The following is a 20,617-nucleotide window of genomic DNA, read 5'->3' on the forward strand; positions in this document are numbered from 1 at the left end:
ACAACTTAACTCTGTGCCGTAATTTCAAATCCAAGACCTGTCAGCGCAGTGTCAAGGTAATTAACTAGTATGGGATTGAAAATGATATAAGGGAAATAAAACATTAATAATTGTCAACTTGAGCTTACTGGAAATAATAATAATTCTACTTACAAACGAATAACTTCCATCAAAAATTATTTCGTGCTAATCATAAGTCATTCATGACATTTGCAAACATTTATAGATGGCATGCCAAATTTATTTGTATTTGATATCCATAAAACGTCATTCAAAGCTAGATTCAATCATAGGTCGTCTAGATCTTTTATCAAAGAATTTTCTGAATTAGTTTGTCTACTATTCAAAAGGGATTACGAATTTACGGCATTGTCATTATTTCTATAAGTTATATATGTGAAATATGGATATTAAATAATGAACGTTTTTAGAACTGAAATAAACACTTTTTTTGTATTTTTAAATATCACATAATAATTTAAAGAAAGATGCGCAGGAAAACCGATTCTTCATCTTTGCTCCTATCACCTGCATGTTGTAAGAATGTATTAAGTATTTAAAGTGGTTAGCAAGTAGTGATCCACGAATGTGCATGTGATGACATAGGTATTTATGGTTCTAGTGAACTAGTGGATAGATTCAAAATTTACCATATTTAAGATAACTTTAAATTGTGCATTGACAGTGTTTGTGTTGATATACAATATGATGGCCCAATATACGATGTTTTATATATGCATTGATTTATATTTTTGTGACTATGAGTTGGATATTTGTTTGCGATACTCTATCGTTGTGAATGACAAATAACGACATTATACACACAATCACACACATATAACTGAACGTATTTATTTTATTTGTGAATAATACATAAACAAAGATTTTTGGAGTATATGTGCTATAATTTTGAATGGAAACGTTAAATATATACTTCAAACGAACCGCTAAACAACCGTCGAATACCATGGAATGCGGTACACAATACCAGTTAACACAAAGGGTCACTTATGTTTGAAGTAACGACTGGCAACTTAGGTTTATGTCCTCAATACCTTACACATTGACCTCAATTCATGTCAAACGTCTCAGCTGCTTGTATTTATGAATGTTTTAAATTCTGACTTGTTGTATAATTTCGTATAAACTTCACTTGTAATAGAAAAACACTGTCTCATTCAAAACAATATATTATCACGTACACTGATTTAACCAGATGATATGTCCAGTTTATTGGAAACAGCTACCAAAAAATATTGAAACAATAAAGCTAACATATATTTGACAGGGAAAAAGCAACATTTCAGCAATATTACTCTGAAAAAAAATTAAAACAGTTCTGCTCAAGACTGAAGGACACACTAATACACCGTCTTCCCTCTCAAAATATCTACTGGTCACCGCCTATTTCCAAATAACTACTACCAATCACAGCGTCATTGCGTTTCTCGTCACTTTTCAGTGATGGAATCGTGATACATACTATAGAAATGATCCCTAAAAGTATGATCAGTTAAAATATTGCAAAGCGTTTTTAGGAGTTAAGTCTTCCACATCCGACGTTGCAGTACTCGGAGAGTGTGGTAGATACCCTATATATAATTATACAGTCAAAAAGTGTATGAATACTGGCTAAGACTAGTAAGCATGCACCCAAATAGAGTTGCTAAGCAAGCTTATAAACTTGCGCTCAATCTTGATGAAAATGGCAGAACGTCATGGGCAACACACATAAAATCTATTCTTTTTGAGTTTGGTTTTGGTGAAGTGTGGTTTTGGCAGGGTCCTGGTGACCCTGAAGCCTTTCTCTGTCAATTTATGTCAAGGGCAAATGATATTTTCAGACAAAATTGGAGAGCGGAGGTGTGTACAAAAGACAAACTACGTACATATTGTAATTTCAAAGTCCTATTCCAAAGGGAAGATTATTTATTATTTATTAGTAATGTTAAATTGAGAAGAACATTATCATGCTTTAGATGTTCCAGTCATGTATTGGCAATAGAGGGCGGCAGGATCATGGGGCTTGACATTGATTTTAGACTTTGTCGAGTCTGTGACATGATGGAAGTAGAGGACGAATATCATTTCATTATGATATGTCCTCTGTACGAGATGCTTAGAAAGCGGCTCATTCCCATTTGGGCTTATACAAATCCATCTGTAAATAAGTTTTATTCTTTAATGTCATGTAATTCATTTGAAATTATTAGTAACTTAGCTGTTTTTATACAAAATGCATTTAAGTTGAGACAAGATGTACTTGACCTTTGACCAAAGATTTGTTGCATCAGTATTGTAATAAGCAAAAGGGACAAGTGGCCTATAAGAGCAAATAAAAAATAAATAAAAATATATATATAATCACAGCGTCATTCACTCGAACGGTCAAATTGGCTTGCATCTACGGTGGATATTCAGTAGTCATATGTAGAGGTATTATCTAGTCTCACAATGCGTTGTACCAGCTGATAGTTTTTAACTATGTTCCTTTTTTTTCAAATTTGGTCTGTATGGGTATATAATATCTCGTTGTCTCCTCAAGATTGACAGTTCAACACTCTGAAAAAGATATATTTATTTACTACACGGTCGGTTCCTATTTTTTTAATACTATTTTCAGACATTTTATTCGATTGTCTCTTGTTTTAATATCATACTTGAATAAGCAATAATGCACTTAAAAATGGAAAAAAATAGTTTTGCGAAAGGTGGGGTGAACGAGAAATCACCACAGACTGGTCTTATTTGCAGCTCATCTGTTGTTATTATTATTATTCATGATATGCAGTGACATCACTGAACATATACAGAAAAAGAGTGGGGGCGTGCGCGCTGTATAATGGAAAAACATTGGAGAGTAACAGTTTTCTGTTAGCTAGAATGGTTTCCGGACTGCTGAATACCCAGTTGAAGCATAATGGTCGAAGTTACCTTGCTGAACGTCGTCTGGTATAGTGTTCGTTTTTGCATGAAAATAACACGTCTTCAGCTCAAGTTTCTGCAGCTTTGATGCTTGCTCTTGCACCACCGCAACCAAAGGAGAGATGACAATTACTATGGTTTTCAAGTTATCTGATTCGACAGTGCCAAACTGTTTTTCATCTAAACAGAACGGAGCAAAGTCGAATGCAATCGATTTGCCGCTTCCGGTGAGAAGGGTAACGAAAAAGTCGTGGCCGTCAGTAAAACCATCTATTATTGTCTTATGTGCAGATCGCGCTTCACTGTAACCCAGACGAGATAAAGCTACACACAGGCTACTTCTCTCCATTAGAATAATTTGTACGGAACGTTATAAATAATAATTCGTTTGTTATGAGTGACGATCGAGAAACTTGAAAAATAGTGAAGTCTTCAGGTACAAAGCTTAACTAGATATAGTTTAAAGGTCAAATTACTCTGATTGGATAACGTTCTTGCATGTCATTCTGATCATTAACATAAAAACTAGTATGAAACCACACTAGTTCTTGCTTTTACCACAGAGGGCGCGGCAAAAACGTCAAGTCAACACCTCCATTTCGCTATATTTTTTATTTAATTTTGAATTTAAAAAGAAATAAATCGCCCAGACTGTGCCAGTCTAACGTCGCTGTTATTACAATGAGTAAATGAAGCGACATTTTAATTCATTTAGTCGTCACAATTCACTCACCCCGATGTGATGGCAGGATGTGCGTCCACAAACTGCATATATTGTTCTTGTGTTGAGCAAACATAGATACTAAAACATAAAGTAGGCCATGCTAAGAGTATGTAGAGAAAGAATGTAAGAGATAAAACTGTCAAAATCATTTCGGGGAAGTAATACGTCACCGTGTCATGGCTGTGTGTATACTAATTCGTGCTATACATATGTTATAGAACAGTTTTTCACTTACTTTATGTATCTACAATGTGGCAATATATAATGATCATAAATTCTGATCAGATCAAACGAGTGTGAATGTATGGTCTTTTCACAAGGTTTACATCTAGAGATTGAAATCATATTTTTATACAAAATTAGCATAATGTGGACTGGGAATCGGCAGAAAATGTTTAGATATCAGTGAAATATGAGAATATATAGTTATACTAGTCAATACGATGCAACATTTATCACTATATTTTTTGTATTTGGTAATATATGTGTTATAAGTTTCTAATTGAATACGACCTTTTATTGTAACTGTAGTTATCTTGTTGAATTTATTTAGATGTATCCATTAATCAATCCAAAAGTGTCCTCTAAAATAACAATTTGGTAGTTCACTCACAAATATAAATAGTGTATAGAGAGAGAGACACTACTTGACATTATCAGTATGAAATATTGTGCTTAATTCATCTATTTATCGTGGTAGTGGCATCTCATATTCAGATTCTTGTTTTCTGGTACCAGTACTGAGTGATATATAACCGCCACCTTTGTCAACATCCTGACAAAATTTACCACTATTTGAATGCAATAAGGTAATAAAATATAATATCTCAGCAATATGAGATAAAGGTGTTCAACTCGTCATGATAGTGGTGGTGGTAGTTATCTAATCTAATTTACTTTCTCTGGTATTTCGTAGATGTGGTCCTTTTCCTTTCCGATGGCTGATAGACCTGTATACTCGCGATCATCCTTAGGAGTCTGAATAAAATAGTATATTGGAATAAATATGGCTTAGTATTAAAGACTGAGGAAAGAGTTATTTTTAGTGTTTTATAATATGCATGTTAATTACACACTGATTAGGGGTTGTGTTTGCTCCATCGACGTTTATGTAATACATAACTAATCACAATAGCAGTTGAAATAGTTACCAGTAAAGTTGTGAGTATCCCAACAATAATACCTACACTACATGAACCATTGATACAACCTGAAATGGCATGGTTATTATAATTACATCCAGTGTTAACTGTAATTACATTTAGTGTTTTTTTATTATTTAAATATTAGTGTTGACATTCGCCATAAATTACCTCGCAACGCAGAGAATAGATGATTAGAATTTTTTTTCAGCTTATGATTATAACAAGTGTGTTATATATGATATTGATAATAATACTTCCAATGTTTCTGTAATTAACAGTCATCAAAGTATGCTGAATGCAGCAATTCAAGTCAGTTTATTACCATTGATTGTACTCATTGGTAATGCAATGAAGGCATAGCTTTCACAACTCCCATCTTTAGTGCAATATGTGATTCTATAATCGCTACTTGTATCATTTACTTTGTACTCCAGTACATCTAGGTTGACACAGTTTGTTACAACGTCCCACGTGATGTTGATGCCACGTGTTTCTATTTTCACACATGTATATTCCTTGTTCTCATGACGTGTCCAGCTCAATTTAACAGTAGCATGATCCAGTTTTACGATTGGTTCATCTAAAAATGGATACAGTAAATTGTGAATTAATTATAACAATTGCGACCATTACTTTATTCAAAACTGCATTAGATCGATGTAATTATACGGTTTGTAATTTCATAATTCAACCCATTCACAATCATAACACTGTTACTCACATTTAAATACTAACACTGCGATAAAGACTTTTCGACATGTGAAATTCTTTCGTTTTTATGCAATAAACTACAGTATTGTTATCGTTATTGTTTTTGAACACACTACATAGTTTATAGTTTCATTCAGATTCCTTCAGTCATAATTCAAATTAAATAAAAGGCAAAAATACATTTCGTTATGAATCATAATATAAATTTCTGAATTATCTTGTCATTTTTTTTCAAAAACGAAAGAATGTCACAATGTCGAACACTGAAAGTCTTTATCGTAGTGTTTTACTGCGTTTATGATTCACAAGTACATTATTCAAAGTTTTAGATTTACTGGCGCATCGTTTTTGATTATGTTAATTTATCTGTGTATAGGAAGGTTTGCTATAGTATATATATCTGTTGATCGATTTTCGGATTACGTCAATTCGCACATAAACGGTGAAAAATTGAGTGCGTAAAATCGTAGTAATAAGCTGTTTTGTAAGTAAAGAAAGAAAACCAATTCACTACCGTTAAACATTTAACACGAATAACTATATCTGCAATACTCTGCTACATGTGCCACACAATGAATTAGATAAAAAAATAAGCAAAGTGGAGTTGGTGCGTCCTTTAGCGCAACAATCTACCAGTATTTTCATTTAATGTTTCAACTTACCTAATGTTCTGATTATAAAACTATTACTGTATGGTCCTATACCAATTGTGTTGGCAGCATAAGCTCTACATTCATAGGGTGTTGACAGTGTTAATTTTAATATTCCTATTGTGGTATTGGTTGTCTCTGAGCTACCAGTGTTCAATTCTACGAACGATTCGTTTATCCATGAACGATATTGTATAAAATAAGTTGTATTTGTATCTCCACCATTGTATCCGGGTATTATAACAACAAACAGACTATCATAGTACCGTGTGATTGGAATAATGGACTTCGGTGCATCTGGAACACCTATGTGTGAATTGTACATTTATTAGGTAATAATAAAAACAAGTTAAGCAGTGGTTACAAAACTATCGCACTATCTAGATTATTATCCAAGATTAATTCAGTAATGTAAGCAGACTCAAACTGTAGTTTATACTTGTTGTATTCCCCAATTTCATGGTGTCACAATCAAATATTCAAAATTTACTTTAATATATTTGCAATGAATTTATTAATCATTGAGTTATAATGATTGCACTTTTTAATTTGCATAGAATAGCAAGTGTAAAAATGAAAAATGACAATACTTACTTTTATCGTTGAACGTGACAATAAATGTTGTGTTGCCAATATCGTTTTCTGCAAAACAGGAATAACTACCATAGTCACTTAGCCTTGTATCATGTATTGTCAATATGCTTTCATGTAAGGTTCCACGTAACACTGTTTTGATACTGACTCTACTGTCATTATTTATTGGTTGATTATTCGGACCATACCATATTACCGATGGAAGTGGGTTGCTTTCAATCTCACATCGTAGTTCTGCTACGCTCCCTTTGCTTGCATACGATCGCTGATTGTGTGATACGTTCACAACAAATGGTTTATCTGAAAAACAGTATAATGTATTGCTGTTTATCAAGTAGGCTGCAAATCACGTTTAAAGCTAAATAAGATCAAAAATAGTTAACGTATTATTATTTAAATAACACCATGTTAATCAAGTAGTACTTCATAAGAATGCATATACAGCATAACCCTTAATGTTATGACATTATGTTCATATTGCAGCGCACAATAACAGTGGCAATTATACAAGCCAAAGTTGGTTTTTAAAACCTAGGAGAAGGAGGAGTGGTTTTCGTTTTGGAAAGCAAATTCAGTTAATTCTATTATACTTTTGTTTAACATCTCTTGAATTTTCATTGATGGCTATTGATAACTGTTGATTGTGTTCATCATGTAAATATTGTAAATGGTATACAAGTCAATTCAGAAAACCGTCGATAGTCAGTCTTTACCGTAAAACGTGATATTGTGTAGACTCATTACACTCATTAATCATTATTAATACGGTTTTAGCGTGATAAAGAAAATTTATGTTCTATTAAATTGTTCCAAAAGAACACACAACAGAATGTTGTTTAACATTACCATGAAAATATAGTGCAGCTTTTGTACATGCAATTAAAGTGGGAGAGTCGTCACCTGCGTATGCGTCAGATGAAAATAGCGTGTCATTGTTTACAAACAAGCGTCTACTCATGAGCCTTTGCGTTTTTAGCGTGTGTTGTTATCGTCGCTTGCGCAGGTGACGACCCTCCCGCTTTAAAGTAACCATGGCCGTGAAATCAACAAATGTGAATTGTAATACATTTCTAAATTACTTACAATATACAGTAAGTTCAATGACAGTAGAGGTCACGTGACCAGTAAAGTCTGGATGACTTGATTGACATTGATATGATTTATTGTTATGTTCTGCTTGTATGGATACTGTCATCTGTTGTTCACTTATTTCACCATTATAATCTCCATCTCTTGTAACATCAGATGTAATAGATTCATATGTATTAGCAGTCCATACATTGTTATCTTTTAACCATGATATCTGAGATGCTGGATTACTGGTTGATGTGGTACAAGTCAGTATTTTAGTTTCACCTTCCTTCACAGGATTGTTTATACCAGATAATGTCACACTCTCTGCTGGAACTGTAAACGAAAATGTTGACCTAATAATTCTAACGATTTTGAAATAAAATTCCATAACTAGGATACATACAGTAGGCATTGAATGGTCAAAGTTGACATGTTAATGGTGTAGTTTGTTGAACATTAGTAGCTTTACATGTATACATTACTTGATTATCATTTCTATTTAGATTCCATATATAAGATATACTTACAGTATACATTGAATGGTCCAAGTTGACATGTTAATGGTGTAGTTTGTACAACATTAGTAGCTTTACATGTATACATTACTTGATTATCATTTCTATATAATAATATATATAATATATACTTACAGTAGACATTGAATGGTCCAAGTTGACATGTTAATGGTGTAATTTGTATAACATTAGTCGCCTCACACCTATACATTTCCCCATTATCATTTCTTATCAGATTCCATGTGTAATCCTGTGAAACTGTGTTACCATTTGTAGATGACGATAAACCTTGAATCTGATTGTTATTATAATACCAATGTAATGTTGCTAATGGATAGCCATCAGTTGATTGACATCTTATTTTCATTTCGTCATCGAGTAGGTAAGATAATGAAGTGGTAGTCTGATAAGTGCAATCTGGATTATCTGGAGCATCTAGTAATCAATACAATCGTGGAGGTAATAATATAATTTAGTACAACTATTTTTCGAGTACCGGTACCATGCAAGAAGTCGTACATTGTTGTTATAATACATGTAACTTGTATATGTTCGCTATCCATGGCTATTTACTTACACCTTATATTAAGTATTATGTGTTCATCCTTATTTCCTTTAACATTAGTCACGTGACATGTAAATGTTTTTCCATTGTCATCTTTGTCACTGGGATTAATAGTAAATGCACTGCCATCACTGCTGAGTTGATATCTAGTTATTGCAGGTAGTGGTTGATTATCTCTTAGCCAGCTGTAACTCGGAGTGGGATTACCAGTAGATGTACATTTTAATCTGATTATATTGCCTGCATTGGATGGATTACTACCAGCTGTAATACTTATTGTAGGCTGAGATGGTGGTGTTGCAGCTATGTAGATATAAGAAAGCATCTATTTATATTTTGTAATAATAATATTAACATTTCTCCCATGTATATATCTTATGTCAATGATACCAGTATTTACTGGAATATAAAAAGTTCTGATCCGACTTTAAAATATTAGTCTCTTCCTTGAAACTGAAATGCAGAATTTATTCCATGTTGCTTTTTGGTTCACCTCCTACATTATAAACATGCATAGTTGTCTATTAAATACTAACTATAAATTTCAGGTAACCACATTAATACTGATATCTGTAATATTGCAAGCACTTCTATAGAGCGGAATACGCAACCAGTGCTATAATGAAAGCGATAGGCAAAAAATATGATTAATAATATGATTATGTGACCTCATTATTATGCATAACTGTAACTAACAACCAGTGTTATTGTCCCGCCCCATCCACTTGTCGCCAGGCAATCAAACACAAATCGGCTATCAACCTATCAACCTATCAACCAATATTTCGGAACCGAAGTTGGCGATGATGGAGCATAACCTGCTCCTTACTTCTTACTTACAGTGCACAGTCACTTGGGGCTGAAAATCAATAAACACTAATTTTTTGGAAAAAAAAATCATCCGCTATACGTATATAAATAAACAAGTTGTGAAACATGGCACCTAGTAAATCGACACCCTGTCGGTTTCAAATTTCGATTTCTTACCTTAAAATGTGAAACACAAATTTTAGACGGGATCAGGTGTTACGTTAATAACCATTGTTTATAATCGCTAACTTGGTTTTATTCAAAACTGCATAAATCCCGCGTTTTCTGATGATATCCGACGATTTGATAAACGAAAATGGCCAGCAGCCAGAATTAAGGGGGATTCGCACAGAGTTCTGGGTAAATCAAGGAAATACTCGCTGTTACGGCACGCCTGATTGGCTGAAAATGAGTATGCGCACTTGATTTACCCAGAACTCTGTGCGAATCTCCCTTGATTCTGGCTGCTGGCCATTTTTGTTTATGAAATCGTTGGATATCATCAGAAAACGCGGGATTTATGCAGTTTTGAATAAAACCAAGTTAGCGATTACAAACAATGGTTATTAACGTAACACCTGATCCCCTCTAAAATTTTTGTTTCACATTTTAAGGTAAGAAATCGAAATTTGAAACCGACAGGGTGTCGATTTACTAGGTGCCATGTTTCACAACTTGCTTATTTATATACGTATAGCAGAGGATTTTTTTTCTTCAAAAAAATAGTTTTTATTGATTTTCAGCCCCCAAGTGACTGTGTTACAGTGCAAAGTAAATGGTCCTCTCGAATCAAATCAAGGGCAATAGTATTGTGTCTAGCCAGCACTACCTCGCATGTACCATATGTCAATAGCCATTAGGTTCGGAACCTGGTCATTTCTATTATGCAACTATGTTGAGAAGTAAATTAACCAGGTGGGCTAAAATGCACCAGACATCTGACTCAGACAATACAATGCGTAAATGAATGTTAGGCTATTTACAAAAAGGATACTTACGTGTTACTGTGAGTGTAATTGATTTTTCATCTCTGGGATCACCTAAACCTTCTACTTGACACCAATACTTGTCAGCATCACTTAACTGTGTATCCGTTATAAGTAGACTAGCTTGGTTTTGAATGTCATGTCTTGTGATTCCAGACTGAGGAAAAACCCCGGAATTGTCTTTTTGTATAATCAGAGAACCTGTACTTGTACTACTCCCTTTATACCATGAAATCAGTGGATTACTGCTAGTTGTAGTAAATGTACATTCCAATACTGTTGATGTGGTCTCAATTGAAGTGACATGTGATTCAGGCACAGTAACAGTGATCGCTGCTGCAACTACGAATGTACAATAAGAATACAATTGTTTCGAGTATATACATGTATACGATCAAACAATTGGACCATTTACAACAATTCTACTTTGTATCTGTTGATTAATTATAAGATCTATAGACAAAGTTTTCATATTAGGTGTTCCAAAAATTGTATAAATCTCGTACATCGTAGTAGTGGTTATCGTGGATGAATTGACGAAAAAACTGTACTTAACAATTATATGTATAATAGAGGTTAAATCGACTAGTAGATATTATGGACCGAATATTTTTGATCCCAGGGTGGTGCATTGAATTGACATTATGTCGTATACTCCTGACATGTAGACACACTCATGGTATTAATATGAAATGATGTTTTCATCATATACATGATCTCTACCGAGTTTTCTCTTATAATACATTTTCATGTGCACCTTTAAGTTCGTATTTGAAACTGACTCTTAAATCGTAAGTACATATACTTACTTGCAAGTGTAGTTAGAAAGACAATGGTTGTCAACATGTTTCTGCAAACAAATGAACTTTGACATGAATACAGTGAAGTGGACCACTTCCATGAAAGTAGCATATATATTTCTCTAGAATGTACATGTAATATTTGTATAACATCTCGATTGTTTATCGCTCAATTGAATGGTGATTTCATAGTCAGAACACGACTTAGTCGCAAATATTCGGCACGGTATTGATCAATGTAAAATACCACAGAGGTAGAGCGCTTTTATTTGACTGTATAGTTTTTAATATTTATTTTCACAATACTTACTAAATATAAATATTATGTATTATCCAAGCGTTACTACAGAAACAAACTTAAATGGATATTTTGCAGTCTATTTTGATATAGCATCACAGACTACAAAATGTAATTACTCCTGGATTTTTTTTCCAGGAAAAATAAGATGTTGAAATATGTGCTTTTCCGACGTGCAAGGGCATACCTTCATTTACAGGAGTGACAATTTCACATGCTCATCGCTTCGCACCTATTGGACAGCCTGGAATGCAATTCATGAATCAGGTCAACACAAATGTCACTTATGGATGAAGTAAGTACTGGCAACCTAGGTTGATGTCATCAACGTACTTGATATGTAAATATCGCCAGTTGGCCACCGATGACACATCGACAGCTGACACCCTTGACACTCATAGTTTGAATTTGACAGCAATATATCATGTATTTGGGTAAAACCCATCTTCCAAAACGATTACCAAGTGTTTTGGTGACAGGGCAAACTAAATCGCGCCAACGCCTTCACTGAAGTGAGCAAATACGCTAGGCAAGTTAATATTGCTCAGATTTAAATATATAAATTTTTATTCACGTTTTTATTTACATACTACCTATGAAGAGGGCATCTGTTTGGCGGTTTCCGTATGTGTGCAATGTTTTCAGACGTATTTAAATGCGATTGATGTCGACGAGATTAGCAAAAACTGACATAGAAATGTTTTGTAATATTTATACGAATAAAATCACACCAACTTACTGGAGACAACAATGGGGAAAGCTACTCCGACTGTAAAAATAGTTAACGTTATTTCACTAGCTGTGTTTCCGGGTTCGCACACTTTGACCTCTCCACTCACTTAACTTTGTGGTAGCGACGGTCAACTTTTTTTAATGAGCTGGCTTTAGCCATTAAATGAAAATTATCATTAACAGTGAGTCTGAGCGACACAAAAAACAACGGTAGGTGCACTATGCTGAACGCAAGAATAATATTATCTGTAACTTCCACTTTTATCGATATACATAGTGCGATATGATGTATTGTGTTGTGTAGGTTTGTTTCCTAATCAATCACACTTCACAAAAATCAGTATTTAAACAAATGCACTTGCCTCGTGTATTGTCAATTTAACAATATTTGTTCATGTGAGTCAACTGTAAATTTGTAGCATTAGTCCAAGTCGAGTGAGATGTAAGAATATAATAACAGTGTCATGTACACTGTTAACGATAATGCAGTATAAAATTATAAAATATAGTGAAAAGAATTATATATGAAGTGAGAAATAGTGTTTGTTGTTATTGCAGTTATCATGAACAGTTGACAGTGGATGAAACCAAAAGTTAATCTACAAGATTATATCAATTTCATTACCAACGTTTTGAAACAAATGAGCGGAAAGCGGTGAACAGTGGAATACCGAGCTTCATCACATCACATGGCCGTTTTGTGCGTGAACTAATCATACACGTGGAGTTATATGATCGTGTTATTTTATTATGTTATTTATGTAGAAAATTCTATTATAGTGTACAGAAACATTCAAGGGTATTATTGGTATACCCTTGACTCAAATAATAGTAAGCGTAGTCAATAATGCAGGTAACAGTGTGTGTAAAGTAATGATATTATTCCCTATAAGAACTGCGCGATGTTTACGATAGTGCAACAAGTTTCACCAAAAAAGAAATCACTGTCTGATCAGACCGTGGTTTTTTCCCAGTGAAAAAGGAGGTAACATATCATGTCATGTGTCACCTAGAGGGGTGGTAAAAGGCGCCGCCGATAAATTCAGGTTTTCTAGGTACAGTGTAAACAAATTTAATACCGTTATGTCAAAGTAATACATGTGCAGCATTAAATATTGACCTGAACACATCACTCCATTGAGTAGTCATAACAAATAAAAAGATTAAATTATAATATATATATATAACTTTCCCCTCTTATCGAAATGCATAATATTATTTAAAATGTGCATGACTGCGAAAGATAGAGTCGTTGTAAAATTACAATGACACAATTTATTAGTGTAGCTTTTCGTTACACATGTACTAATTTATATTTTATTTATGACTACAATTAGAGAAACCCTTTTATATAGACACTACTTTATGGTAAATAAAGATTTGTTACACATAATCACGACATATAAATAGGCGTATATATTTATTTTATTATTGAACATTACATATTGATGATTTTTTTGTCAATGTGTCATACTATTAAATGGAATTGCTAGTGTGGACCTCACACTAATCGCTCAACGACTGTTGAATACCATGGAATGTGGTACACAATACAGGTCAACAAAGGGGTCATTAGTGTTTGAAGTAAAGACTGGCAACTTAGGTTCATGTCCTCAATACCTTTGATATGCAGATTAGATTTCCACAATTCATACACTGTGTGAGCAAAATCGTCACTACTGCCACCACAGTATGCTTGAGTGTATGCTTTTTTTGCGCTCTGATCTCCATTCAAGCTAACCGTCTCCAGCTACTGGCATTTCTGACTGAAATTGTGTAATTCAAACATGGCGGCATCCCAGTTTTGACTTGCATACATAATTACGTGTAAGTTTCACTTTTATGTGTGAAACACTATTTCATTTAAACAAATATAGTTTTCTAAAAATTGAAAACCCTATTCCTAAATTGTAATCAATTGAATTTAAAGTTCATAACTAGAATTAATTTACAAATGTTATTATAACAATTGAATAATTTTGTATTTTAATTATCCTAAATATTTTTTATTTTACAATCATCATCACATTCATCATCAACTATTTTTTACCTCATCCTCTATGTGTTTATTGGCACAAAAATACTGAGTTCACAACTTTTGTCAAATATACAGTTTCTTTACAATAATATAAATATTATTTGCAGTGTATCGTATCCATTATTTGTGTACTGTGTTTGGAGACAACGAATTTTAATGTGACTGTTTACAAATCTGAACTAATTCCTGCTATGCTTTACGTTGACTCCACCCTAAGACTGCATGGGTTATTGATTCCCATGTCAAGAAATCACGGATATTATCGAGTGATGAAATTGGCGTCGTCTCCATTGTATTAACCACGATTGTCACTATTCTCATAAGGCTGAAGTGAATGTGTTTATGCTTGCGAGCGAGTGTGTGTGTTGGTGTGTCCTCAAACCTGTACAACTTAATTGATAGCTTTCGAATTCCCCTGTGTCCATGGAATGTGACTGTAGTCATGTACATGTATATGATCTGACCTAACTGGCACTTGCTGCACAATTCTACTCGTATATTGCCCAGTACTGTGAATTTCCCGTGAGGTACATGTATTATGTCTAGGTAACAAAATTAATATCTTTATGGTATGTCATTGGTTTAGATGTCAGAGTGATTCGAGATAGATGGGAAGTTACAGCATCTATGACCTCATTGTTCAGTTTTATTGTATAAAGTATTGGCTAACATTGCATAGAGTATTGTATAAAGTATATATGCTAACAAATTAACTTATTACCAAAAAAAAAATACTTAACTCGTTCATACATCTAACACATTATATAAGTTATTGTTGGAAGGTCCGTTGTATTTGAACCAATCTTTGACAGAAAAATACCACACCACATGAGTTCCATTAGTGATCTTTCTGGGTAAAAATTTGAATATTTAATCATATATCTCAGCTTCGTGCTCGTCTAAAATAGCTTATGAAATTGTGGTATCCAATCATTAGGAGGCATTACCATTTATTTAATTTTAAAATCGTCTTCTAAAATTGTTTGTTATAACCGGCTGTCTTTGATGATGTTCCATCCGCACCCAGTATGTACACCACGATTAAGTTTTGAGCCGACTGAACAATAACAAAGTACCCATGATTAACAGTATTAGTCTGCGATACATATGCAGGGTAAAAATTACCATTCACATTAGCGCTACGCAATGGCTCTAAAAGTGTATACCCAATATTGTGTGCAGAAATGTTTGAGGTTTTTTTCTGAATGATATCACCTTTTTCTTAACGTTATTATTTTGAAAACAATATATAGGATATAATATTGGCTAATAATGCACAGTTACGCTAAACAAAGTTACTCTGGAACATGAATTGACTACAGGGTTAGGTTGGAAATACATACAGTATAAATACACACGGTAGTATTTGATTTCTAGGGAAATATAGAGGTTGAATTCTGGAAAGTATTGGAAAAAATACCGATTTCAAAACATCTAAAAAATTATATAACCATAATATATAATAATAGACGTTATTGAAAGACGAAAAACCAGCAATAAAAAAACAACGAGGCACAGGAAAATGTATGCCACCACAACCAGCGGTGTCCGACAGCGGTGTTCGAATTCTACACAATTTGCACCCGGGTAATTGCCATCTGTTTTGAAGACTACGGGATAACGCAGAATTCGACGCCAATATATGGTATTGTAATTCCCCAACAAATTAGGGGAGATGATGAAGGTAATTTCGAAAGCTACAGATTTGTCCCGAGTGTACACCAACCACTGTATTAGAGCGACGGCGTGCACACACCTGATTAGAGCGGAGATGAGACAAGGTATATTGTACGTGTCCTGTCACGAAAACGAGGCGGGCATCAGATCTAATACCAACAAACTTACCTCAGAAGAACGACATACAGTCACAAAACTGTGGTTATACCAAAGATGTATCCAAGTCAGACGTTAGTTCTTAGACCGCCGTGCCGTTCGTGATGAACCACCCGTCCCGCCATGTTTCAAACGTCCGTCGAACCAAGTACCGCTGAACGTCAAATAGCCACAGCTACAAGCAGTATGATAAGTCAGATATTCGTTTTATTTCACAGCTGAACTGTTAATGGACCAATTACAGTTCTAATTGTACAAAAACCAGAATGAAAACGTTGAAAATCTGTTGTGTTATTGATCCAAATTGTATCCGACCCTGTATTTCAAATGGCGTTGACATAGTCAGTAAAAGGTCGGAAAGGTCATCTTTTGTTATGCTATTTTTGTGTTTACGCCTTTCTAATCACTGTGGATACTACGTTTCATTTGCACGTGGAATAAAAGTTTGTGTTTAATTTGAACTGTGTTGCGTGTGTATTTTTTGTGTGCAATAAGTGTACAACTACATACTGTTTTCATAAATATTCATGTACAAGGGCCATAATAAATATCTTTAGTAGATGCAAATAAACGTTTTCTTTACTAGATTTATCAAAATGACAATATACTGGTATAATAGCAATATCCCCGCCACACGCCTACGGATAATGCATATATGTCGGAAATTGTACAGTATCTCGTGGTATATCCCCCTTTGACGGATGGGGAGGGGGCGTTATTGCTTAGATAAAGCTCACAAAGGTCATGTATGCATGAAGTAGAGACTGGCCACTTTGATATGCAAATTCATTTCAACAACTCGCACTCTGTTTTCCTTTTCCGCAGATACCTTGTTACCAAAGAATCTACTTTCTATGGTTGTACTTTGACCTTAATTCACGACAACAGCCTTCAGTGTTGCTGGTATTAACGGCTGTTATAGATCACAGAGTAATCGTTTATTACTATTCGCACTGCTAACAAACTATAAATTCAACATGGCGGCATACCTGGTTTATATCTTACATACACAATTCTGTCTACTTTGAAGAGTCAATGTCCTTTGTGTTTTTAAATACAGACCACCATGATATGTTATATTTGGTTATTAGAGTACAGTAATCTCCCATAATTGTAATGGGTTTTACTTAGCAGCTATTATTGTATATACAATTATGCCAGGTAAGTGGTCGATAGCTCGATAGCTGAGAGACCGCCGAAAAGTTCGACCAATGCCTTAGGTAAATATATACTCAATATAGGGAAAAATACATAGATGATGCATATAATTGTGATCGATATGCTATAGTCAATCGAAGAATGGAGCATGTTAGTCCTGTTCGACGTAAGCAAACCGTATATATTATTTTTTTTTGCATATTACATTCACGTACTTACCCGTCGTATGTAATATTGTACCACGACTGTTAACACAAATTAAAAACATATATAATTGTGTACTGGCATTTAATTTATCTGGGAACTTTACAGAATGAATATTTCATTGTTTATAATATGTATTGAATACAAGTGCTAATATACACCTCATAGTAAACTCACAACTGCCATTACATACCATGGTATGTGGTTCATAATACAAAGGTCATTTATCAATGAAGTTAAAAGTAGATACTTTTATTTATTTCCTTAACACCTTAAGCTTCGAGCAATAATATTCGTACAATCTATCTATCAATATTGACCTGAACACAATTACTAATTTTCCGAATATTTTCATTGAATAATTAGGTATTATGATAGCAGTTGTTAGAACAGTGCTTCATCTTTTGCAATTCATGTCAACTATCTACCAAACATCCCCCGTAAAGCAAAACAAAACATTTTTGTAATATTAACATATATTTGCGCACAGGTGTTGTGTGTCACGTCAGCCATGTTTAAAAATCTTGGCTATTATTCACATGTTCCACTATTACACAATAAAGACTGTTTTACGTCTACAGGTCAAGCTTTTGAACATAAATAATACCATATAGCTTACGCTTACGCTTTTTGAATAACAATGGGTGCAGTATACAATGCAGGTCAACACAAATGTCATATGTGTCTGATGTAACTACTGGTATTTTAGGTCCATGTCCTCATTACTTTTGATATGTAGATTAGACTATTACAATTCAGACACTGTGTAAGTAAAATCGCTGCTACCATAGTGTGCACGAGTTGTGTTGTGCTCTTTGACCCCAATTCATAACACCTGTTTTAGCTGCTGGTGTATATGACTGCTTTAGATCTGAAAGTTGTTGCTCTTCAACAATTCACACCACTAACAGTCAGTATGAATCCAACATGGCGGCGACACTCATAAATGTAATACACTCGCTCATTGGAACACAATGATGTGTTGCAAATAAGGTTTGAAGTCTTGAAACCTATAGTCTCACAAGCTCCTTAGATTCAGTCCTGACATATTTATACATACTTCACTGATCAACATCCTCAATTTATGGTCAAACCACGGGGTAATAAACACTTTGGTTACTTCCCTTTTGATTTGGGTCACAAAGACAAAATCAGTGAATTTACAAAAAAATTATGATTTTCTAATGTAGAACTTTCATTTAAAACTTGTAACATATTCTACTATTAGTAAAACATTATATAAGCCTAGCGTATTTGTTTTATTTCACAGTAGTGAACCGGTTCTTATGTGTTTACAAAATTGTAGTAACTATTTTCCGAACAAAACTACTACTATTTTTTTTAGAACCCATCCAAATGAATATCATTAGCTGATATTTCTCACTGATATAATTTATTTTAATTGAGCAAACAATTAAGTGCCTAATTTCACATTTACTAATGTGTTATGTGAAAAAAATATTTAGACGGAATATTACGTTCACTATCCATGCCTTGTTTAGGTAATACATGTAAACCCGGAAGTATTAAGTCTGACAAATGCGTGTATGAACTGATTTAGAACAAGTTTAGCACATATGAAAGCATTGTCATATGTATAAATATCCAGAGCGTTATTGTTTTACACAAAATATAAAGCAATATCTCGTTATAAACTTACTTCATGTGATCTGTTTCATGGGCGACCCTTGTTAGAGATGCATAGCTTAAAGTAAGACAAGTTTGCTTTGAAATCACATAAAGTTCGTGTTTTGTTTATGTCACACCAGTCAATGCGTTGACGCAACAAAATGAGCAGTGTGACACAGATACTCGTTATACATAATTAATCAAGTGAGCATTGCCATGGTGTCGCAGGTAATAATAATTCTATCCACATAGAAGACAAGTGGTTTCCCTCAGAGACTTGTGTAATACAAACATGCAACAACAAATGATATTGCAAATACAATATACAATATATTAATATATATACTGTATATAAACAATACACACTATCACCCTATTAATCTTATCTTTATTAAACACTTAACATAGCGGGAACCATTTAAGCGTGAGACTTGAAATGAAAATGACAAATCGACATCACTACAATGTATTTACTCACTATATAGACAACATTCTATTGCTACATTCCGGGTATAAAAATGTGTTCACTGACTTTTTACCGTGAATTCAAATTAGTGCAGAAATTTAAAGTTGTGTGGCTATGTTTACAAACTTCGATCAAAGCCAACGGATATGCTATGTTCTCGTATGGTCGTCCCATATAAAATCACAGTTTGATTATGTAAAATTGTTCATAAATCGACAAAGACTTCAATACTTCATTTAGTATAGCATAGCAATAATAAGGAATAGTACATAAACATTAGGTTTAATGCAAATTAGTATAAATTAGGTGCTTCATTTACATTATGATAAACAACAGTAACAACAATTAATAGGCATGTTACCATACTTACAATCACATGGTCACGTCAGTTACGACCGAGATGCGTATAATATACATTAAACACTCACAACATTTTAATGCATATCAGGGACACGACAACTCATTTTATATACAAATATGTTTAGGAATTGACATTCACATTAAAATCAATACATTATTTGCAGTAATATTATATTTGTGAGGCTCGAGGTCAAAACTCATCCTACGAGAGGTTATTTTTCACAGTCCATAATTACAAAATAACATAAATAGTAAACTAAAAAAAACAGATTACAATCCCAAGTAGAAACCTACAGTGAATCATAATTATAATGTTTTACAACAATACAAATATGAATAATACAACAAAGTCTTACACAACACTTACATTACACAAGTAATTAAAAAACATAAAACTACG

The 20,617-nt window shown here is 33.7% G+C and overlaps 1 protein-coding gene and 1 pseudogene across 1 annotated transcript; both read right to left on the reverse strand.

Annotated features, from left to right (window-relative positions):
- Positions 1–1,414: 1,414 nt before the first annotated feature.
- LOC146746023 (small nucleolar RNA U3) lies at positions 1,415–1,513 on the reverse strand (annotated as a pseudogene).
- A 3,024-nt stretch (positions 1,514–4,537) lies between these two features.
- Positions 4,538–12,021, reverse strand: LOC146746024 (protein turtle-like). The gene is made up of 10 exons (XM_085498900.1): positions 11,985–12,021; positions 11,509–11,549; positions 10,712–11,041; positions 8,916–9,206; positions 8,474–8,773; positions 7,833–8,156; positions 6,750–7,049; positions 6,168–6,461; positions 5,217–5,374; positions 4,538–4,627 (listed from the first exon to the last, which is right to left on the reverse strand). Exons 2-10 carry the CDS (start codon positions 11,543–11,545, stop codon positions 4,538–4,540), a joined length of 2,124 nt encoding a protein of 707 aa, XP_085355026.1. The 5' UTR covers positions 11,546–11,549; positions 11,985–12,021.
- Positions 12,022–20,617: the final 8,596 nt, after the last annotated feature.

Source organism: Saccoglossus kowalevskii, chromosome 5 (genome assembly GCF_978046115.1).
Source record: "Saccoglossus kowalevskii chromosome 5, keSacKowa6.1, whole genome shotgun sequence".
In the NCBI taxonomy this organism is placed as follows: Eukaryota; Metazoa; Hemichordata; class Enteropneusta; family Harrimaniidae; genus Saccoglossus; species Saccoglossus kowalevskii.

What these genes read in the sequence shown, in the direction of transcription:
- LOC146746024 (XM_085498900.1), bottom strand. Translation starts at nt 11,545, where the DNA reads ATGTTGACAACCATTGTCTTTCTAACTACACTTGCAA. An exon ending in CTTTCTAACTACACTTGCAA is followed by an intron (nt 11,042 to 11,508) that starts GTAAGTATATGT and finishes GTACATTCGTAG; the next exon opens with TTGCAGCAGCGATCACTGTT. An exon ending in TGTCACGTTCAACGATAAAA is followed by an intron (nt 6,462 to 6,749) that starts GTAAGTATTGTC and finishes ATTCACACATAG; the next exon opens with GTGTTCCAGATGCACCGAAG.